At 46.6% G+C, this 24,323-nt stretch overlaps 1 protein-coding gene across 3 annotated transcripts in view; it reads right to left on the bottom strand.

Moving 5' to 3' along the window:
- LOC146829515 (UDP-N-acetylglucosamine transferase subunit ALG13-like) overlaps positions 1-24,323 on the bottom strand; it is a 1,246,203-nt gene that overhangs the window by 671,834 nt on the left and 550,046 nt on the right. For all 3 annotated transcript variants that reach the window (XM_085608211.1, XM_085608212.1, XM_085608213.1), the window contains exons 13-14: positions 9,169-9,406; positions 4,245-4,358 (exon numbers count right to left, since the gene is read on the bottom strand). In XM_085608211.1, coding sequence (XP_085464337.1) covers positions 4,245-4,358; positions 9,169-9,406 — 352 coding nt within the window. The remainder of the gene's footprint in view (positions 1-4,244; positions 4,359-9,168; positions 9,407-24,323) is intronic.

Below are 24,323 nucleotides of genomic sequence, written 5' to 3'. Positions count from 1 at the left end.
TTTGGGAGTGCAGCCTTGACTACCTGTAAACCGATAAATTCATTTCCGCCCATAGGATTTCATTGACTGCTTTTCCTTGAAAAATCTTGTGTGGGTTGGTTTGTATGAAACCTTGAAAAACTGCAAATGTCTAAAAACTGAATTACACACCTCTTCTCTAGGAAATGTCCCAGTGTAATATTTAGGCATATCATACAGAGTAGAAAAAGTAACTTAAAAAGTAATCTGTAAAGTCACGTGCAAAGTAATCTTAAAAGTAACCATAAATTAATTTTGACTGAACTTACCTGCATACAAACCAATTGCATCCAACTACATTCCAATTGTATTGAACTGCATTATACCTGCACAAGTATTATTTCACTTTTCTGCACCAGGCCTGGATTAGATATAGAAATAAAATACCTAAATAATATTTTAATACAACCAAATTGGTCTGAGTTCAGTCTTTGAGTGTGTGACATCATTTCTTGCCTGAGTGTGTACAATAAATTCTTAACACTACCCTCTGATAAAGCCTTACTGCTCACCCACACTACCACAAATAGAGAGTAAGGTATTATGTACTTTTACCTCTGCCTACCTTTGGGGATCCACTTGACTCTGTGCACACTATACCTTACTTTGGTATAGTATATACAGAGCCAGCTTCCTACATAAAGTAAATATTAATGTTGTCAGGGGCACAGCAAAAGGCTTGAACAGGCGTTACTGTGAGACCTGGAAAGAGTAAGAGTGTCTGCTCAGGTAATGCCGACATGCAAGCCCTCCTAAGCAGCTTTGACCCCCTTCAATATCCCTACAAGGCTCTGATTGAACTAAATCTTCACCCTCAATCCAAGGAATGTCCTCATGGAAGTCACACTGGCTCGCTCACGCGGTGGGAATAATTTTAAAGTTGGCTGGTATGTTACTTAGCAGTAATCCCATTACTCTGACTGTGCCATGAATGTCAGGAGGCTCCTTCACCCAGAAAGAATATTCCTTGGCAGCTACTTTCCTGTTTTTGGTTTTTATCCAGCTACACTACCCATGATTTTCAATGGTTTGGGTCGAACCTATCCCACCTGCAAAGCTGCACAAGATGATGTGAGAAAACAATGTAACTTGACGATTAGAAGTTAGTAAAGGTGTGTTTGAATATCAACATGCCGGTGCTTTCATTTTGTTGCAGGATAAAGTTCTCCAGCTCTAATCTGTAGCTTAAGGAAAAATTCATTTATCCTCACAATCCAGAGTTCACATTTTTTATCCAAAAACAGTTTTCTAAGCATGTACACGTCATGTTTTCATTATAGTTACTAGCAATTATTTAAGCCAAGTTATGTTTCATTGTCAATAAAATGAAGTCCGTCCTCAGTCGGGCATTCCTTTCACACTTGCTGGCCCTGAATTCTTTGCCATTGCATAGCATTTGTATTTTCTCCAATGGCTATCATCTACTGTGACTAGAATTTACCTCAGTTTCTCTGGTTAAGAACTGCAGCCTTTAGTAAAGGTTTGTTTACACCTTCACCACCACTGTGAATGGGTTGCCAATAATGGGTTGCTGGAGCAGGACAGTGTATATATTGGGTTATTACATGGAACAATAAAAGGGTGGTGTGAGGGCACTTCAAAGTTAAAAATACAGAGTACCACAAACCTATTGCCAAAGTCTGCTGCAGGATTTACCCATGCATCAATCAGAAAATCTGAGCCCGAGACAAGAGACTTTCTTGGTGTTGCTGCCGCTGCCTATTCAACCACCACAGGAGGACTCATCCGCCATCTGACATGAGCCACCAACAAGATGCACAAGTTCCAAAAGTCACAAGAACTGGAGATAAAATATGGAGTCAGAAACATTGGAATCATTACCTGAATACTCATGATCCTATGAGGGAAAGCTTTCATAGGAGTTGTGGCGAACACCATCCACTAATAATCACCCTGCATATGACAGTGAGGGGAGACATCTGAATTTTGACGGTAGATCCAGAATAAGCTCCAGGTAGGGCAGCACTTCCACAAGCCATGCAGAGGGCCATATTCCCAGCATCATTCATCCTCTTTTAGCTTAATAATACTATAGTCTTCATTCTTTAAGTATCTCAAGATTATCAGAGGGAGTGTCAGTCAGCTCCATCCTCAATGGACGACCTTTTACTCATCCTCAACATCCTGTACATATTTTCCGATTCCTCCTAGATGACGTTAATAAATGGTGCTTCTATAGAGACCTGTTGTTTTGTGATGTTAGCATTGTGCTGATCTAATCGATCTAATTTTGTGGTGTGGAAATGCTTTTCGTGTTAACAGCTGATATCCCATAATAGCTCTTCAAAGTTATTTCAGGATTCCGTCACCGAATATACAAGTCCATGTCAGTTCTAACCAAGATTCCAATTCAAAGAGCCTGTCAAACAAGTTATTTTGGTGAAGTACCTTTGAATTCCTTGTCTATGAAAATGTTTAATGGCAATGGGCTCTTCTGCATCACCCAATTTTGCCAGCCGCCTTAAGGAGCCAACTTTTACCATTTCTACGAAAAGATCATGTACAGGTATCAGTCTCAAAGCTCCTGTGTACTCAATCCCAATATTTTGATTCTTTTAAATCTTTAGGTTTTTAACATGCTTTGATTCCACCCACTTATTATCATTACAATCCCATGACAGACTCCAATTTTTTGTGTAAATAGCCACAATAGCCAAAAGTTACAAACCAGGTACAATGTTCCTCTGTCACGTTGCCCATGGGGACATTGTAGTCTTCCCTAAGTTAGAATAAGCACGCTGCAGACTGTCCGCTGCTTTGCACACGTTACTACCAGGTTTCTTTTGCAAATGCCTCTTTTAGTATTTTCACACGAGAACCTACTGCTGTGTTCACGTGTTGCAGGTTCCTGGGATTTAGTCTTAACATTGTGGGCAAGGTCGAACAACAATTTCCCTTGTTATTCTGTTCTGCTCAGGCCCTAGCACTTAGACAAAACATACATGTGTAACTGTTTGTGAATACGTACTTTGGTCTTACTCGAATACACTGATAGGTAGGGAACACTTAGGGAGGGACCTTTCCAGGGAGAAGAGCATGACAGCACTTATGATGTATAACTACCATCTATAGACAAAGGCACGGGGTCTGCAGAAAACACCCAGAGATGTTTTATAGAATCATCTTGCTTCTGTACAAGGGGAGGGAGATTAGGCTACGCTGTCTCATTATGACAGCTCCTTTTATGATTTACAGACTACTTGTTATGCTGACCCCATTTGTGTTATGCATTTTTCTGCTTTTGCGGCATGTATACTGCATATTAGAGCATGTTAGTTAAAATAAATATTTTAAACATGTTCGTGTCTCTGTCAGATCTTATTGTGGACAAGAACAAGAGTGTGAGCAAAAGGGATTGTCTTGCAACTATGATTCCTGAGAGAGTCAGGAGTGTTGTGTTCTGGGGTGTCTAATCACCTGTTCCTCTCTGAGTGAGTAGAAGGGCAAGTGAGGCACTATAGCAGTCGGACCTGGGCTCCTGGGTACTAAGATGGTGGGATGACTCAGTCCCTATCAACTAAGGTCCCATAATCCTACGCATAGTTCTGTGCTTACGCAGAATCCCTGCAAACAATCCAGCCTTTAGTCATCCTTGGAATATGAAAAATCCGTAGATAAATCTAAACCAAAACATAGATCTAAGTTATTCTCTTTCCAGCACCTTGGGCCGAACATTTGATGTCTTTGGTCCTAAACTGCTCCAGTCAGCAGAGGGCTGTGTGCCTTCATATTCAATGACAGAAAAAATATAACCAGAAGCCCAAATAAATAAGTAGGGTGTTGTGGAGTTCATGGCTCTGTTAGTGAATCAGGTTTGACACACTCAGGGCAGATACCCACTTGTTTAAAATGAACTTTAAAAAAAAAAATTATTATTAAATCAGTAAAGTCGCAGGAATTAAGAACAGCCGCAAGTCTAGTAACAGATTCCCATCGCAAAATATCAATGCACGACACAAATAATGACAAATTCTCTACAGTATTTTATATGGTGCTCGGATCTTTCCAGGATGCACCGAGTTTTGTATTGCATTAAGTGAAACCATTTAAAAAAATACACCAACAAAAAAAAAAAAAGAAAAAAAAAAAAGACAACTTCAAAAGGACGGATCCAAACATGCACGTTTCTGATTTGACTTTTGCCTGCCTACAGGACTGTCTTTAAAACCTACACATTTTCTGTATTCTTGACCTTATTTACTCACCGAGACCTATAGGAATAGTTATCATAGCTTTGATAACATCTCTTTCCTGGACTGGGGTAGAAGGTTACATCTGGAGCAACAAAGCTGTGACGATTAATGTATCGTGGAGAACCCCTAAGTAAGAAGATAAAAACATAGTTGACTATAGGCCAACAAAGAACACGTGTGTATTCTAAAACTGTATAACTTTGTACTTCATGCATTGGCTATTTGTATTGCATTGCTAACTTCAATGTTACTTAGTTGGGAGAGGGGGCTGAAAATAGCACTATGTACCTTTCAAATTTTTATTAAAGTCATACTCACCCTTTTCAACAGAAGCAAATAGCCTGAATCACCCATATTGCAGATTTGGTAGCTGAGAAACTACAGGATTCACTTATCCATTCAGAACAACATTACCTTCATGCAGATATTATACTAAGGTCTCCTCTCCCTTTTCTATAACCACTGAAGCCTAAAACTGAAACCAGTTTCTGCATCACAAAGCTATGACACTGCTAAGAGGTTGAGGGTGTTATCTGAGGGGGTACCTCTCTGAGGGGGTACCTCAGCCATGAAAGTTCTAGTACAACTGGACGCTGATAGGATATTGAGTGTTATTTACTATGCCACACAGTATCCAGTTTTCAACACTGAATCTTACACCCCCCAACCTCAGGAGTGAGCCTTGACTGCATTTCTCCACTAATATAAAATGTGGTTATTCAATTTGTCTGCAACACTATTGTGGGCCTTGGACATCAGCAGAAAGCAATATTACCCACAAATGGTACTCTGCAGTAACTACTGACTACACCATGATCCCAAGAGAAGGCCTCATGCATTGGACCTTAAAAAACCAAAAACAATAAAAAATAAAGAAAACTTACTTTAGCCATATTCCAGAAGTTGGTGTACCTTACCTGGCTGTACTATAACCGTTTGCCTTAACATCTTTAGAGTACATGTCTTTCTTTAGACAAACATGGAACGAACACATGCGAAACTCCCAAAAAAGTGATGTGTGCCAGTGTTCTCTGGATGATGCAATATGGAGGGAAACGTGTCACCTGGTCCTGCATGTTCAGTTGGTGGTGAATGTGTAATTACCCTTGCCTGGTATACCACAGACAGTGTGTGACATTTAATTTTGAGGGGTCATGTGGCTGATGTACGGGTAGCTGCATATCATGTGGCTTTGTTTAACCTTGTATTCATGATTTACTTAGCCATATGGGACTAGTATCCGTTTTCAGAGTTTTCACTTAGATTGTAATCAATGTTATATATTGCCTTCCTCACTCTGCCCAGCCCAGGCTGTGATGATGTGGAATGTTAGCATGCTGCTTGCCAGCTTGGATGGAAGATCATTGGAAGCTAAGTTGGAGCGTTATACTGCTTTCAAGGGCTATTCCTTGTGATGCATACATGTTCCCATAAAGTTACATGCACACTTGTGAACAAGTGCTGTCATAGTTCTTAGTTGTGCTATTAAGATTATTGCCTTAAAAGTTGCATCCCATGCACGTTAATAGGCCTGGTACGTGTTAAGTATTTTAATTTTTAAAGTGATGTTTGTACTAGATACTTGTATTAAAGGCTCCTGCCTAGAGTTTACTCCTTTACTGACTGAGGCTTCTGACACGGGAAGTGGGGTTGTCGTAGCTTGAATATTTGAATACATAGGAACAAAAGGGGAGGTTGGTCTCAGCTGCAGAGTACTACCTAGAAAAAGAACTGGGTTACATTTTAAAAAGAGTACCACACCATTGTTTGGCGCTTAAGATGCTGAGATCTTACTTGAATGAGATCCGGTTTATTCAAGGGAGACTAACACTGTCAAGTAGCTGAAGACCTTGAAATGAAGAAACCCTTCACTGTCTGGGATGGTACATTTCCCTACACATTTTGCACTTTACTTTGGAACAATTGGGGATGTATTGAGGAAACACAAAAAGGTCCCTGTCCAGGAATCTCTCCAGGGTAATCTAGTCTGCCATGGCATGCTGTTTGCAGGAAGATCCTATGCACAGTTTGGAACAGCTTTACCACAACACTCCATTGTTTTCTGGCCTGTGATATCTTCCTGACAGTCTCTGAACGATGAGCTAGGGGGACTGGTAAGTTGTGGCCTCTCCCTCCTAATCCAAAGTTATGTTCCACTGGCAATAGTTGCAGCAATTGTCATTCAGGGATAGAGTTCTTCTAAATCTGCACAATAGGCAAGGAGACTGTAGTAACTGTACACTATATGGCCTGTTATGTTGAGAGAAAGCAATTGAAAAGCATTGGGTGCTTGATGCTACATTTGCATCCTGCACCTGCCTGCCCCTGTGCCGCTGGTGGTGTACGTTTTGTGCTGCCATGCAGCCACCCCCACCCCCGTGCTTGCTTTAACCCCCGAAGCTTGGCCCCTGCAAGCGATTTACTTACCTGTAAGCACCTCCAGTCTCCATTGGAACACAATAAGCCCCTCTTCGAATTGGACCTCAGCACCTGGCCACCCCGGGCCGCTGGTGGTGCACACTTTGTGCTTACCTGTACCTTGCCCTCTGCTGATCTTAAACCCTGAAGACTAGAACTGTAAGTTGGGTACTCGTGTGTCATTTATCGGTAATTGTGTGCACAACAAATGCCTTTCACCCCTCTGTGTTAGGCCTCAGGCAACTACCTAGTTGTATACCATATACAGAGCCAGCTTCCTACACGTGTTCAACAGATGGTTTGTGTACAGCTTAGGCCTACAGAATGTAATATTAAATAAAATGTGTTAAAATTAATTTGTGGAGTGTACTGAGTGTAGATAAACTCATGGTTTCCAACTATTCTCGGGGAAGAGGGTATACTAAAAGAAAAACATCACTTACCTGAAACAATCAATTTGATTGTCAAGGCCTAGAAATGCTTATGCCAAAGCAGAAAGGAACCTCCCACACCTTATAGTGCTTACTGACTGACGAGAAAACCAATGAGCAATACAAAAACATGGAATATGGGGTTAGGAAGGGGTCAGCAGAATGAAGGAACTGTTGGAGAGGTGGCACGTTGCAAGACTGGTGTTCCACAAGGTTAAGCCTATGCTTATTTATAGTAATCATAATCATGCTACCTTCAGTCTGCCTACGGCATGAGAAGATCCCCACCCAGTGAAGTACAGGAAGCGAACTGGGGTGGGGAGGGGGGGTTCCCACTTGTGGTCTAGATGCCGGAACCTGCAGTTATTGACCTCCACCGTAAGGTAATCCACCCTGCTGTGGAGTGCCCACCACCATATGTTTTGAGCTAACGCCAACAATTGGGGAGAGCAAGTGCTGCCTTGTTTCTGTAGATAATACATGGTGGCCATGTTGTCCATTCGAATGAGAAATCCCTTGCCCACAATGTGGCACTGAAGGCCTTCAATGCTAAGTGGGCGGCTAATAGCTCCAAATTATTGATATGGTGACCCTGGTAACTGGGTTCACACTGACATTGGACAGAAATCCTGTAAATCTGTCCCATACCCTATAAGGTGATCTGTGGAACTGGGTCGCCCTTGAAACAGGTTGTTGGGGTTACACCTCTACAGAGAGCGCTAAGTGTGACTCCTGATTAACACAGATCCTTCCAGTGACCCTCGCAGTAAGCATTCCTGCAAAAGGCGCATGGGGAACAATGGCAATGCAGGCGGCCATCATGCTATGGAGGCGGCTGACTTTCCAGACTGGGACCCGTCGATCCGGCTGCAAAAGAGGGAGCAATGCTTGGAAGGACTGCACTCTTGCAGGACTGGGAGAGGCCTGGTCAACCTTGGAGTAGAGGACTGCTCCTAGATAGGGTCTGAAGGGAATGAAGGTCTGACTTGGTGGTGTTGATGGAAAATCCAAGTTGGTTTAGGAGGTTCATAGTGGCCTGAGTTTGTGTGATACACTGCTACTGAGTTGCACTATTGATCAGGCAGTCAACCAGGTAAGGAATACATGGGTGCCCTGTTGCCCCAGGTGTGTGGCTACAACTGCTAAACACCCTGGAGGCGGGGATGACATCCAACTGCAGCACCGTGAATGGATAGTGTTTTCCAGTTAACACAATCGGGAAGCAGCAACTGTGTGCCACTTTCAGTTTTTCGGAGGGGTATGGTACAATTAGGGTCTACATTTCTTTGAGAGTGCCTGAACGAGGTGTGGAAACTATGATAAAATGTGTCTGTGTAGGGCTCAATGTGCATCAATGCTGGCGTACATCAGGCTGTGTGAAATGAATGGCCTCCTGATGCTATATCCATTTGGAGATAGAGGTCCCACTGGGTGTTGAGGACTTTGAGAGCTACAATGTTTGGTTTGGCGTTGATGACTCTTGGCACTAAGGATCTTCTGGAGGTCTGATTTCAATGAAGAACTGGCCAATATGGGAGGAATCATGGGAGGCCAAGCTCTGAGTTGGTTCCTCAAGGAAGTGTTGGTGCAGTCTTTGGGACCCTTCCTTGGTGAGGAGTAGACTCCTTTTGAGCACAATCCCCTGGGATGCCAGTTGTCTTGTAGCTCGGTCCTTTAAGTTGACGGTGAAATTCTAAGTGCAAACTTTGATTTGCAAGCGGACTTCACTTGAGGCATTGAGTACTCTAATCTTTGGGAGACAAGTACAGTGCTCTGATCTTTTTGGGCCTCCAGACAACTGGAAGGCCTCCTACATGAAGGAGGAATCAAATACTTCTGCATCCTCAGAGATTTGTGGAAATAGTTTTTACAGCCATTACTTCTGAAAACACTTGCTGACATAGTGAGAATGTATGAATTTGAGGTTGGGGTGGGGGGGGCCATAAGCTGGAGGGTGAGCAGGTAGTAACTGAGGGGGAAGGGAGATATTTTACTTCGAACTTATAAAAAATAATAGTTTAAAACAAACAAGCAAAGGAAAAAATACAAGCAAGCTACATTTCAGTTTTTGATCCACACACACCTACCTGGACACTCCATATCCTCTTCCATGTCTGTGGAGAGGATACTGGGGACGGTAGTTTTCGTAATTTGACATGTTTCCTCCATTGGGTGAACACTGAATTGGAGAAGTGCGCCCTGAGGGTATATTTTGCTGCATCCGCGGTGGAAGGACAGGAAGCCCTCGGCTGTAAGCCACAGTCATGCAAACCTCCTTTCCTCGCACTTTCTTGAATAATCTCTTTCGAGACTTCATGTCCATTTCTGTCATTTCAAGTTAGAAATACATGAAATAAAAGCAAAATGAAGCATTCATTTAAAACTGCTAATACAAACAAAGATAAACACTACAAGGTCATTTTTAATGTAAAATACAATGTACACATCCATCAATGTTAAAGAAGAAATGCAAACCACATTGAGCCCATAGTCAATGAATAATCTGCAGAAAGGCAGATCTGTACCAACTGATAACATAATTCAAGTAAGACTCCTTTTCAACACAACTCTCAGAGTAGAAGTACCAAGTGGTCAATGCATACTTCAGGAGGTGAATAGGATTAGGAACTCAAACACAGAGTGACACAGTAAATAACCCACAACGTACATTTTCTGGCCAATTTTTACAATACAGAAATAAAATGGCTTTGTTCAACAAGCAAGTTATAGCATAGATGGCACCAAATGTTACACGGTGAAAAATGACGGGGTATGGCTCAAGTCCAGGTACTTTTTAGGAGGTAAACTTTCCCAAAAGGTCTGAAACAAAGTAACCTGGGATAAAAGTGCAAACTCTGGGCCACAATACAGTCCTGAACAATTCTTGGGTTCAGCCTAACACTAAGGTATTACATAAATTGTTGTGCACAATAACAGAGCCAACCAACTAGGTCAATTGTGTCGCCCAGTGCTCCTTTTGAGGATATGCCAGTGACCTAGTATTTAGTAAGGTACAAATTAAGTCACAAGAATCCAATGACCACTTTAAGGTCCTGACCCATGTCTTCCCTGTAAGCTCAATATGATAAACCCTCTGGGGTTATCCTGTTTACTGTTTTTGCTTATTAGAGCTTGATTCTGATGGGGAGTAACAAAGCTGACTTGCACATCTTGCTGGGCTTGTAGTCAGAGTACCGCTGACCTGCGTAACAGATCTCGCTACATTTTTCCTTCACTCTGTCTTCCTCTGTCTGGAGTAGCGTTCACACCTGCAAAGTGAATCTGAGCTAAAACAAAGGAAATGGGTTGGGTACCTCTCATCCATCCAGTATACTAGTTGCAAGGAGAGTACAGGAATCTGCACATGCAGACTGCAAAGTGTGAGATAGGAAGACACCATCTTGTGCAGCACACAATGTGGACTCCGGCACTCACCAGTTAAGCTACACACAAATCACGGGTTAAACTGACAGTTCATACTGGTTCCAGAAAGAATACACAGCAAGCGACGTGAAAAGAAAAGTCTCCTGGTGGAGGCAACTCCCCTCCTAAAGGACCACCTGAACTGTAAGGACCCCATGACCTTAGCCGTTTTATTGTCTCTCGATTTGCTGGAGTGCTTCGTACACGGCGGTCCTGAAGAGATCCTCCCCTGTGAACAGCAGGTTTATGACAGATGTCTGCAGTTTGGACTTGAAGCCGGAGATCCTAAGCCATGTGTGCCTCCCCAGTGTGGTGCCCATGTAAATCTGTCTGCTGGCAGTATGCACCGCATCCAGAACAGATTTGAGGCTGGAGTTGGCAATAATCTTGCCCTCCTGGATGACAGAGAAACAGTCGGAGAAACGCGGCCTCACCCACGCGTGTTCCGATCACTCTTGCCTTAACCACACATTTGGGATAGGATAAATATTTATAAAACGCACTAAAACCAAAACGGTGTCAAGGCGCTGGGCGAGACGGAAGAGAGACTAGCACCAGCCAGCTAGGAGGTAAAGAGCCAGGTCTTAAAAAGCTTCCTGAAGGTCTGGAGTGAATCTGCTGTGCTGATAGAAGGGGGTAAACAATTCCTAAGTTTAGCGGCCGCCACGGAAAATGAGCGGCTACCCCATTTGGACCTACGAAATCTAGGAGAGACCATTTTTTTTCCTGAGTGGAGGATCTCAAGGCTCTGCCAGGAGTGTACCAATGAAACCAGGTTTTGAGATGTGATGAGCCTATGCAATGCATAGCTTTGTACACCAAGTTCAGAGCCTTGAAGGTGATGCACCTTCTAATCCGAAGCCAATGCAAGGCATGGATTCCTTCCCTGGTGGACTGGTGTTTAGGAATGTTAAGAATAAGTCTTGTCTCAGCGTTTTGCACCATCAGAAGCTTATTCAGAAAGCGTATGCTGGCATTGAGGTATAATGCATTGCAGTAGTCTAACCGAGAGGTAACAAGTGCAATGATGGTGGGACAATGCAGTTCCGAGGGCAGCACTTTCTTCAGAGTTTTAAGAATATGGAAACGGGTACTAGCTGCGCGATTCAGCTGGGCATCAAAAGACAGGCCACCATCAAAGAGGACTCCCAGATTTTTGGCCATTTTCACTGAAACAGGAAGGGGATAGCAGATTTCGGGCCACCAGGCGGCAGACCAAATCGAGGTTTGGGGGCCGAAAACCAACACTTCGGTTTTATCCATGTTGATTTTAAGAGAGTTGTCCTTCATTCATCGTATAATGCTGGTCATACACTGATTGAACTTTTGGGCAACCAGCTGCAGATCATTGGAGATGAAAATTATGATCTGCTTGTTAACCGCGTAAGAGGGGACCTAAAACCCAAACTATCTCACCAGCGAAGCCAGGCGGGGTCACAAAGATAATAAAGGGTGCGGCTGAGCAAAGAGCCCTGAGGGACCCCACAAGGAAGGCTGAAGGCCTTGGCTTTAAACCTGCCATAACTGACAACATTGGTTCTGCCGTGCATAAAAGAGTGAAGAAGCTGCAGGGCCCTACCAGCGACTCCTACTTCCTGCAGTTTCGGAAGCATGCGAACTGGGGAGATGGTGTCAAATGCTGCCGAGAGGTCAAGCAGAATGAACACCGTGGAACCACCCTGGTCGACCTGCATGCGGATACAGTCCGAAGCTGTTACGAAGGCGGATTTTGTGCTATGACCTGCCCAAAAACCATTCTGAGAGCGGTCAAGGAGGGAGGAGGAAGATAGGCCTATAGTTCTTCAACTCTGATGGGTTGGCATTGGGCTTCTTGAGGAGTTGTGAGACAGTTGCTTCCTTCCAGATGTTCGGATATTGCCCAGATAAAAGAATAGTTTAAGACTTTCGTCAGGAAATCGGCTGTAAGGTCAGGAGCACTAAGTGTGGACACCGTGCAAGGATCCGTGGGAGCTCCAGACTTGAGGCCAAGTAAGAGTTCCTTTATACGAGGGACTGTAGTAGGAGAGAAGGATGCCAAAACAGGCAGAGGAGGTAAGGAAGCCAGAGCGGACACTGTGGCAAGGTAAGTTTGCTCGGAAGGGGAGAGCTTGTGAAAGATTTTCAGGACTTTCTCATGGAAGTAGAGTGCTATATCCTCACAGAAGTCTTGGCTGGGATTCAGGAGCGGTGCTCCTGGAGGTTCAGCAATTTCTTTAATAACTTTAAAGAGCATGCTGGAGGAATTGTCAGCGGACTCAATCTTGTCAGTAAATTACTGGGATTTAGCATGGAAGATGGCGCGCTTATAGCTCGGCAGCAAGGATCTCTGCTTCACTTTTTCGCCGAACGCAGGGGTCCGCCCACCACCTCCGTTCTTGCCTGCAGCAAAGCAGTCATTCATGAGTTCTTCTGAGAACCACGGAGCTGAGGGTTTGTCTCTTTTAATGGCACAGCTTCTGACTGGAACGACAGTGTCCAGTGCATTGGTTATCCAGTTACGGAAGCCCTCTGCTGTGGGAGGGTAAGCAGTGGAGCTACAGGCCAAGGCTGAGACCAAGGCAGCCTTTCAGTCGTGGCGTGACCTTATTCATTTTTCTACATAGTATATTTTTAGGGAGAGAACATGAGATGACCTTAGTGGGGGGGGGGGGGGGGGGGGGGGGGGGGGAGGAAAAGTAACCTGGAACTCAACCAGCCAGTGGTCAGCCCAGCTGAGAAGCTGAACTGCATTCATCTTAAGACTGCCTTGGATGGCAAATATACCGTCCAGAGTATGGCCGGCCCTGTGGGTGGGAGAGTGAATAAGTTGTTCAAAGCCCATAGAGTTCATAAGGTCAAGAAGATGAACAGAGTCAGTGTCCTAGTTGCATTCAAGATGCAAATTAAAATCTCCAAAAATAGTGTAATGCGCCATGGTGGCAAAGGGTTCAAGAGTCTGGCCACAAGTCTCAAGAAAGGTGGCCCTAGACCCAGGTGGATGGTAACCCAAGAGACCAGAGAAATTGTGGTTTCTGCGGAGTTGATTCCAAAAATGGCTGCCTCCAGAGGTGTGCCAGAGGGGTAAGGGTGCAGCTGAGAGATTCCCAAGCCACCAAGCCTAGGCCGCCACCTCTTCTGCTGGGGCGGTCATATCTAAGGATATTGTAGCCTATGGGGACGGCATCCGTCAAGTCAGGACCAGAGTGTTCCTTTACCCAGGTCTCGGTAATAAAAAGGCAGTCCAAATTAAACGTCGCAATAGTAAGGGCGATTTCAGTCTTATTCCGAATCACAGTGCGAGCGTTAATTGCATGGTTGAGGCAGTTGCTGGCTGGTGGAATAAGGAAGCAGCCAAGCAGCAATACAGCAGGAAGCAGCAGGAAAGGAAGCGATGCGGTGAGGTAAGTGGGATGGGGTGGAGCAGGGTTTTGAGGGTTAGTTTGTATGGTTGGTGGGATGAGGGGTCAGGTTAGTTTAGAAGGATGGGGGTTCGGGGTAATTTTCAGTGCTGGGGGGGGGATCACGGTAGTTTTCAGGGCTTGGGGGTTGTTTTCCAGGCCGGGTGTTGGGTTTAGGTTAGTTGTTCTAAGTGTCAGGGGGTAGCTTGGGGGTCCGTTATAGGGCTCAGGGCGGGGTGCAGGGATCGTAATACTTTTTAGGGCTTAGGGGGGGCAGGGTCATTTTTAGGGCTCAGGGCAGTGGGTCAGGTTAGTTTTTAGGACTTAAGGGAGGGCGCAGTAGTTTTTAGGACTGGAGATGGGGAAGTCTCTATGGCTCAGGGGAGGGACGGGGTTAGTTTTCAGGTCCCAGCATCTCCCATTGCCAGCAACCTCACAAACCCCGGAGGACCTGGCTACCTTGTGACTCTGAGCATCTGGGACTCCCACAAGCAGTGGCACTGCTCAAAGCAAGTAACTGACCCCTGGCATCAGCCAGGAACCGCGAACCCTGCACACTCTGCACCCGCCAAGCCTGGCCTGTGCTGGAGTGGACAAAGACTACGAGGACGTCCCCCCGGCGACTGTGACCCCAAATCCGGCACCCAAGGACGCACCTCGACGCTCCTGACGACGCCTGCAGTCTCAGAACCAGGGACCCCCCCAACTGCGATCAACAGAGGGTAAGATTTCCCGACACCAAACGGCACCCCTGCATCCGGCGCCCTGCGCCCAGCTCCTGGGTACCTACCTATCCTCCAACTACCCAACTTGCCTCTCGAAGTGGTGGTCGCACCTGAAGAATCTTCGTCCCCGAGCTTGCAGCCTTTGTTCGTTCTGGAGCTTCTCCATTGCAATCCATTGAGCGCCCGACGGCTCAAAAGCACCCTGCACCCAGCCGCCCGAGTGGCCCTGGCAGTGTAACTTCTACTCTAACCTACTTCCCCATTTGCCCTAAGCAAGTGACCAGGAGCCCAGCTCCCATAGCCACGTGGCCTGCTAGCCAGCAGCTACCAACCACGGGCCCCCTGCCTTCCATAGGATAACATTGGGCCTACCTCACTCTGCACCCGGCTGCCCCTGTGCCGCTGAGGGTGTCACAACTCTACTTACCTGACCCTGGAAGACCTCTGAGTCTATGCCCAGCACCTTAACTCTGCCAGTCGAGTACTTACCCAAAAGCAGATAACTCACTTTTCTTCCATAGGGTAACATTGGCTGGTTTCACTTGAAAATTCTTCCATGTGTGGAGTTTCTAAACTTTAAAATATTCACCTAAAATCAACCGAGTAACGAAATCGAAAATACTCACCTGCTATTAGGAGAGATCCCAGTGCTGGATCTTGGTGCCCAGCACTGACCCTGAAAAGTAATTACAAGCATACTTACCGCTAACTCAAATTTTTCCCATAGGAAACCATTGACTGTTTTTCTGTGAAATTTCTTCGAAGTGTCGATTTCTGCAAACTACAAATATTCTTTAAAAATCGTACCAACTGTGAAAACGTAATTATTTACCTGTTTTAGATAGATGTCCCAGTACTGAGCCTAGGAGCCCAGCACTGGATTACAAAAGTAACAAGAACATACTTTACCTACAACTTGTATTTCCTTCCATAGGATAACATTGCCTAGTTTTTTGCTGAAACAGATTCTAAGTGTCGATTTTGCAAACTTACAAATATTCGTTAAAAATCGCCTGTATAATCTAAACTCATTCTCTCAACTGCTTACAGGTGGTACACTAGTGCTGGATCCAGGATCCAACAATGAGATAGAAACAGTAACAATAACCCTACTTACGTGCTAAGTGAATTTCCTCCCATAGGATAACATTGGTGATTTAACACCTTCAGTGCCACGCCCTTTCCCCCTCCTGTGCCGGGCGTTGTATTAGTGGGTGGGGTTAATGACGAGATAGTCTCGTCATGGGCACAGCGCAACCGTGCTCCATGACGAGACTATCTCGTCATGGGCACTGAAGAGGTTAATTAGGAAAAGTTTTTAAGTGTCAACTTTTAAAATACCAAAACATTGCTTAAAAATCACAACAGTAACTAAATCGTATTTACTCACCTGTTTCGAGGAACTGTCACATGACTGAATCTAGGATCAAGTCCTGGAGTTAGAAAAGTAATCCTAAAAGTAATCAATTGCATTTAACTTGAAATTCCCATTGAGCTCAATGTATTATTGTGTTTGAAATGGTGTTGCCTATTGCAACAAACAAACTATTGCATTCAAAGTTAATTGCCTATTGCAAAGTATTTAACTAAAGCATCTCATTCTGAGAAAGTATATTTTGATACCTATTGTTGGTTCTAAAATAAAACAACCATCATTTTATATACAAATCATTGGCCTACAGTTCAGTTCTTGAGTGTGTGAGACCATTTGCTGACTGAGTGTGTACAACAAATGCTTTACACTGTCCTCGGATACTGCTTTACTGCTCGACCAAGCTACCACTTTAGAGAGTAAGGTTAGATCTAACTTTATCCTCTGCCAAACCTCTGGGGACTGTGGACTTTGTACACACTGTACCTATTTGGGAACAGTATATACAGAGCCACTTTCCTACACATCTGTTGGAGAGCATTGGAACTTGAATTTCTCTATTGCGTCGCCATCTCTTTTTCCATCTACCCGCCTGGTCCATCCTCTCTGGCTTTCCTATTCTGGATGTTGCCCAGTCGATGTGGGGGCACTGTTTCATTTTTTAGCTGTGGCCACTAGAATGGAGTCTGCCGGAACATTTCCCTTGATGTATTATGGGTCTTGGGTGGAATGCTTGTATTTTTTTCTCCACCCAAGGAGTAACTGCCCTAGCTGTGGCAGGTTTCTTGAAGGCTTCTTTACCCTGGTCTCAAATTATGGGGAACACAGGCAGGTATAGGTCCGCCTTCTGTGATGGCATCAGGGTTTCGAGGAGGAAGCACAATGCCTCCCCTTTTCTCTAGCTGTACTCCATAAGTGTCAGCCGCCCTCTTGATTAGTCCATTGTACATAGACAGGTCATCTGCGGGGGAGGTGTAAGAAATTGGCTCTATATATACTGCACCATAGTGAGGTACAGTGTGTATAGAGTACAAGTGTCCCCAGAGGTAGGCAGAGGTTAAAGTTAGATAGAACCTTACTCTCTAATAGTGGTAGCTTGGTCGAACAGCAAGGCAGTATCAGAGGACAGTGTTAAGCATTTGATGTACACACTCAGTCAGCAAATGAAATCACACACTCAAGAACTGAACTCTAGGCCAATGGTTTATATAAAAAATATATGGTTGTTTTATTTTAGAACCAACACTTGGAATTAAAATATACTTTCTCAGAATGAGATGCTTTATATAAATACTTTTGCAGTATGCAATTGACTTTTGTAAACAGTTACAAGTGGTTGCAATAGGCAACACTATTCTGTGTGCTGAAGCTCCGCCACCAGCTCAGCAAAATCACTGATGTCCCCGGCGCTTTGATGGGAGCAACGGACAGCGGGCGATGCCGCTTCGCCCCCCAGTCCCCATGTTGACAATTTGATGCCGGTTGGTCCGCGGAATCATCTGCGGTGGTCCCGAGGGCGGCTCGATCCGAAGGACGGCGGAGACAAAATGGCGGCTTGAGTTGGCGATTCGGAGAGGTCGTTGGAGCTGCGGCTGCCGGCACGGACACAGGTACCTTGAGGGGGCTGCGGGGGGGGGGGGGGGGGGGGGTTGGGGGGAGAGTTTGGACGCCTGGGCGCGGGCTGGACGGGGTCTGCCTCGCCCCCCCACTGCTGCTGCTCGTGCGGGGCTGGTCGAGTGTTCGGCGGCTGCCCGGCGCCGCTTGGCGGCTCCGCTCGCCTTGCTCCCCCGATTCTCTCGCTGATTGAAGCGGGTCGGAGGGGGCGGGCGGCGGCCTGTTCGCAGTGGTGGGGGGTGAGGTGGCTTGCCGGTCTGTGCTGGGCGCTTGGGTCGTTCCTGCCCCCTTTATCGGGCCCTTCTTGGTGACGTGTGCTCCGAGTGCTGGGCGGTCCTGCCTGCTTGACCCGGCGCCTGGGCCTTCCATCCTACGGCCTGAATCCTGTGGTTCTGCGCTGCTGGGGCCATCATGGATTTCTGTTCCCTCGTCCTGAGGGAGTACTGAAGAGATGCGCAGAGGATCCTTGGTCCGGACCAGAGGGGTAGTTACTGGGCGGCCTGGCCTTCGCACTGCTGCAACGCGCGTCCTTGGGCAGTGACACCTGGAGGCCCGTACAGCGTTTTATGGCCTGAGCCGCCTGGCTGAGCTGGCGCCACTCTGACACGTAGCCAACACCGGGTTCCTGAGAGGGCTGGTTGGCGTCCAGTCGTACCTGCTGAGGCATGGGTCGCAAGGACCTGAAACAAAAAACGCTGCCATTTGAAAAGCTTGCTGAGCAATCGTCGGAGAGGGCCCCCGACATGGCGGTGCAGGATGAAAGCACGGTTGGTGGGTCAGCGGCCCGTGCCCAGTCACTGGACTGGCTGCAAGAGATGAGAGCTGGGTTTAGGTCCATAGACAGTCGCTTTGACTCCTTGGATAAAACGCTGGAAGCCATGGGTGCCAAGATACAGGCCCATGATCGGCGCTTGGACGGGGCGGAGGCCAGGATTTCAGCCATCGAGGACGGCGCTGCACAGACAACCAAGCGATTAGACAGAATGGAGCGCATATTAAAAGAGGTGGCCATTAAAAACGAGGACCTTGAATCGCGCAGTCGTCGCAATAATGTACGTATTATTGGGGTTCCGGAGTCCACAGCGACGGGACGGCTGGATGTATTTGTAGAAAAACTGTTGGCCGACATCTTTGGAAGGGACTCTTTCACGTCGGGCTTTGTGGTGGAGAGGGCACATCGCTCTCTTGGGCCACGTCCTAATCCGGGACTCCCGCCTCACCCGCTGATAGCCCGCATCATGAACTTTCGAGACCGGGACACTGCTTTACGCCTCGCTAGAGAGAAGGGAGATATTACTTGGCAAGGCTCAAAACTTGCTTTCTACCCGGACTTCACAGCTGTGGTTCAGGAGGCCCGGCGGAAATACCCCGGGGCGAAGGCTGCGCTCCGCAATCTCGGCCTAAAGTACGGCATGCTCTACCCGGCGCGGTTGCGGGTTGAGATTAATGGCCGGGTGCGGTTCTTTGACAATCCTACTGAGGTGCAGGACTTTTGTCGTGCATACAAGCCGAATAAAAGCCCTCCCCGAGGCGGCGGGGGTGGTCAGTCTCCCCCGCACAGCGGATCGGTGGCCAGCCAGGATCTGTTTACAGGCTCTGGGGTGGGATGAGGTGGCGCCTATGTATGACCCTTGCTTATTCAATTTGTTACTGGCTGGGGACTCAGGACAATTTTTGTAAGATTGCTGCGTATTGCTGGGTTGGTGTCGGGACGTTGCCACCCCCTTTGGTGGAAACCACTGGGAGTTATGTTGGATATGATGCTCCGTTTGTTAATGATTGACTGCAAATGGCGAATCTGTTTGGAGCTTTTTTTTTTGTTTACTGGTTTGGGATTGCCTCCCGTTTTTGTGGTACGGCTGGGTGGGGGGGAGGGGGGTTGGGGTAGGTTGTTTTGATCTCAGAAGCATTCATTGGTGTGTGACGAATTTGATGATATATGGTAGTACTGATGACACCGGTTTCCGACTGCTTTGTCAGATGTTTAGATGGCTCATATAGGTCTGAATGAAAACCCCATAAACTTGTCATTAATATCTTGGAACGTCAGGGGCCTTAATAATCAACGTAAATGCAGGCAGGTGATGCATTATCTGAATCAGCATCAGGTGGATGTTGCCTTTATCCAAGAGACACACTTACACTCCACAAACAACGCTCGATTTGCTGCATCCTGGGCAACACACAGGTACTTTGCCAATTTTAGCAACTATGCCAGAGGCGCAGCAGTGCCGATTCATAAAAGAGTCCCGTTTCATTGCCATCAGGTCATTGGGGATAGAGAGGGACGCTATTGCATAGTGAGAGGGGTGATGATGGGACATGGGATCATCTTGGTGTGCGTGTATGCCCCCAATACTGACTCCCCGGAATTTTTTCACGCGCTAAACTCCCAACCCTGGAGCCCGCTATGCTCCTGATTGGCGGGGACTTCAACCTGTTGCTGGATGTGGGCTTGGACAGTACCTCGGAGGCCGCTGACACTAAGCCCAGGGCACGGCGCGCTCTGAGACCTCTGTCACCAATTCTCCCTTATTGACAATTGGCGCAGGCGCAACCCAGACACCACTAGTTACACACATTTTTCTGGCCAACACAATACCTGGACTAGGATTGACTACTGGCTGCTCTCCCCAGGTCTGTCCCCCTGGTTTCGGACGTTGAAGACTCTCCCCAGAACATATTCTGACCACTCGCCGGTATTGCTGTGCATGGATGTGCCGCGCCCTGAAGGTATTGAGCGACTATGGCGATTCCCTGGGAAAGCGCTACTGGACGACCTATTCGGTCATGAGGTCACTGAGGCGATTGAGGAATATTTCGCGATTAACACCGGTTCGGTGGACTCTTGGGCTATGCTATGGGAGGGGTTTAAGGCCTACACTTGGGGGGTTTGTATAGCTAAGCATGCCGGGGTCCTAAAGGCGTTGCGCACGACACTTACTCAGTTAGAATCGATAGATGCGGAGGCGAGGCGGGCAGCGTCGGACGCCGTGTTTGCAAGGAGGTTGCGCCTCCTCTCCGAATACAGGGAAATCGCAAATAGAGATCCTATATCTCGGCAAATACCAAACTGTCCGTCGATATGGCGAGGGCGACCGGCCAGGTCGTACATTGGCACAGGCTCTGCGACCGCCGTACAGTAAGTCGTTCATTACTGAAGTCCGGGGTGAGGTCGGTGCGCTCCGCACGACACCCTCCGAGATTAGGGATGAGTTTCTGGCCTACTTTTCGGCATTATATACGACCAGACAGAGTGATGAAACCTCTTCACAGAATGACTACTTATCCGAAATCGCGCTAGTGTTTTTAGAAAAGGGCATGCAGGAATTCATGGCGGAGCCCATAACAGTGATTGAGGTTCGAGGGGCGATTAAAGTACTACGGAGCTCCTCAGCCCCGGGCCTTGATGGCCTGTCGGGCGATTTTTACAAGGCATTTTCGGATCTGTTGGCACCCAAACTTATCGAGGTCTATGACGAGGCCTTGGAGCGAGAGACTCCCCCGCCCACTCTAAGCGAAGCAGTCATTGTTCTACTTCCAAAGCCGAATAAAGACCCGGCGTTATGTGGGTCATACAGGCCCCTTTCGCTACTGAATATTGACTAGAAGATTCTCGCCAAAATTGTGGCCAACAGGCTTTCACAATTGATGGAGTTTATTATTGCGCCGGCTCAATCTGGCTTCATACCCCATCGCTCGACATCACTGAATTTGCGGACTTTATTCACTGTACTGCATAGAATAAACCCCGACACACCGGCGGCGGCAATTCTCCTTGACACTGAAAAAGCCTTCGATTCTTTAGAATGGCCCTGCTTCTTATCTATAATGCAGCGAATGGGCATGCCGGCTGGCTTTATTGCCACCACGCGGCTCTTATATAGTCGACCCACGGCGAGGCTCCGCATTAATGGCACGTTATCACGCCCGTTTGCTCTTACCTGCGGCAACCGTCAGGGCTGTCCGCTGTCTCCGCTGCTGTTCATTCTCGCCATGGACCCACTAATTCGACATTTTCAGGAGCGACATCTTCACAGAGGGCTCCAATTCTGGACAGGTCCCCTATTGGTCTCACTCTATGCCGATGACACCATACTGTATGTTAGAGAGCCTCAGCTGAACCTGGCTCCTCTGATACGTGAAATACTAAGCTTTGGTCGTCACTCCGGACTGGGTATCAATTGGCATAAGTCCATAATTTTCCCTTTGACCAGCGGCACTTTCCCTTGGCAATGCGAGTATCCGCTGGAATGGTGCTCAGACTCTAAGATATTTGGGCATACACATCCATTTGAACACAGAAGAGATTATTCGTCTTAATTATGGCTGAGCGATTACAAAGCTTGAATCGCAGGTGGACAAATGGCTACGGCTTCCGCTATCTATGGCGGCTAGAATCGCCATTATAAAAATTATAGTGCTCCCTAAATTTTTATATCTTTTTAATAATATCCCCATACCCCTCACCCAAAATTTCCTCGCCTCGCTGCGGGCCCATTTGATTCGATTGGTCCGGGGAGGGAAGCAGCCCCGTGTCCGCTGGAAGATACTCACGCTCCCGCACGATAGAGGCGGACTTGGAATACCAGATTTGTATCTATACTATTTGATTGCACAGTGTGCCCATGCCTATGCCTGGTACCACCCTGATACGCGGATTCCATTTCTTCGCCCGGAAGCGGATATTATGCTCCCGGGCCGCTTGGCTGCGGTGTTGCCTAGGGGCGTACCTAGAAGTCCAGTTGATATTCAAACGGTGTCTACCACGAGCTGGGCTTGGAGTAGACTATTGCGCTACATGGACCAGCCCATTTTATACTCCGCTTCTCTCCCGTTACCTAATGAGGGATGGCTCCCGGTCACTGGCGAGAAACTTGTGCAACGCACTTTGACATCACCAAGGTTGGTGATTTATACCCGGGCGGGCACATATTCTCGATATCGGAAGAGGCACGATTCAGTGACGCCACTTTCATGGACAAATTCATCCTCAACCGGCTTCATTTCACAGTCAGGTCGGAAATTAGGTGATTCCCCCTCGAGCCGGCTTCCTTCGAGCCACTTACTCTCCTCATCGACAAAGATACAGGGGCACATCTTATTTCTAAACTGTACAAGCTATGTATAGCACAGGTTCCCAGCATGGACGACAAACTACGTATGGACTGGGAGGCTGACCTGGGTAGGCCCATCATGGATGAACAATGGTCTGCTTGCTGCAAGGTCACCAAAAAGATATCACTCAATAGCCGCCACAAACTTCTACACTAAGTTTTTCCGCAGAAGCTACATTACACCGGCTAAACTTCACTCCATTGATCCCAAGAGGCCCCACACATGCTGGAAGTGTGCCTCCCCTCATGCTGATTTTGCCCATACGACCTGGACCTGTCCGAGACTGCAACCATATTGGGCACAGATGCACAAAATTATGGGGGAAATGCTGGGGCTCACCCTGGTTCCTACCCCGGAAGTGGCGTTGCTGGGATACATGATTAACTTTCCCAAGTCAGTGAAGAGACTGGCGTCTCTAGGCTTTCTGTTAGCAAAGCGAGAAATTGCTAAGCGCTGGGGAAGTGGGGCTATTCCCGCAACTAAAGCATGGCTTAATGTAGCATAAACAGCGATATTTACTCCAGCCTCCTTCTTAGTACAGCTCGTCCCAAAGATATCTGGGGTCCCTACAGAACATATATCTCGAATATGCCGGGCTCCTCTCCTTCCCACGCCAGCCCAGGAATTGTGCCCACAGGGGTTGGTTAGGTTTGGAAGTGGTGACTCGGTGTGGTCGGGCGGGCCTCGGGGTGGTTGTGGTGCGGCGGGCCCCCTCGCTTCAGGTGTGGTCTATGGGTAGCGCATGGGTTTGGTATTGCAGGATTTGAATGGCAGAGCACTTATGCAAAGGATGGGCATGTTGAGGGTCAGTGATACATTGCTTATTCGCATGGGCTCTGACGGATTAGATTGCTGTAATATAGAACAGGAAATTGCCGCTTGGAGCCAGGTTTATATATTGTTAACGGACACGGGTGTGTTGCCATCGAACTGTTCTTTTCACACACAAGACAAATGTAACCATTCAAGAGATCTCTTTATTGATTTGTTTACAAAAGATAAATAAAGTTTAAAAAAAAAAACACTATGCAAATTGTGTTTGTATAAAAATATAGTATTGTTTATTTTTAGAACAAAGCAAGCCTGGTACAGGTAAGCATTAAATACTTTTCAGTAATAGGCTACTGGATGTAGACCAGTTTTAAAATGCAATAGAAATTGTACTTTGATATACAGGGGAGCAGTAGTATGCAACACTTAGCAAATACATTACATTGAAATTAATAGGCTTTTTCAGTAAACTGCAGGTAAGTTATTTTACATTACTTTTCTAACTCCGTGCTGGATACCTAGATTCAGCACTGGGACGTTTCCTAGAAACAGGTAAGTAATTACGTTTTGGTTATTCGCATGATTTTGAAAGAATATTTTCAGTTTTCAAAACTCCATACTTAGAAACTTTTTGTAGCAGTACATTGAAATGAATAGGCTTTCACAGATTCAGCACTGGGACATTGCCTGCAAACAGGTGAGTAAACACGTTTTGCTTATTGGTGCTATTTTTAAAGAATATTTTTTAGGTTTGAAAACTCCACACAGAAACTTTTTGGAAAAAAAGTGTCAATGTTATCCTATGGGAGGAAAACAGGTTAACGGTTCACAGGTAAGTAAAC

This window comes from Triturus cristatus, chromosome 5_2, assembly GCF_964204655.1.
Source record: "Triturus cristatus chromosome 5_2, aTriCri1.1, whole genome shotgun sequence".
Lineage (NCBI taxonomy): Eukaryota > Metazoa > Chordata > Amphibia > Caudata > Salamandridae > Triturus > Triturus cristatus.
Note: the sequence above shows the minus strand (reverse complement) of the source record. Positions and strands in the feature narration are given on the sequence as shown.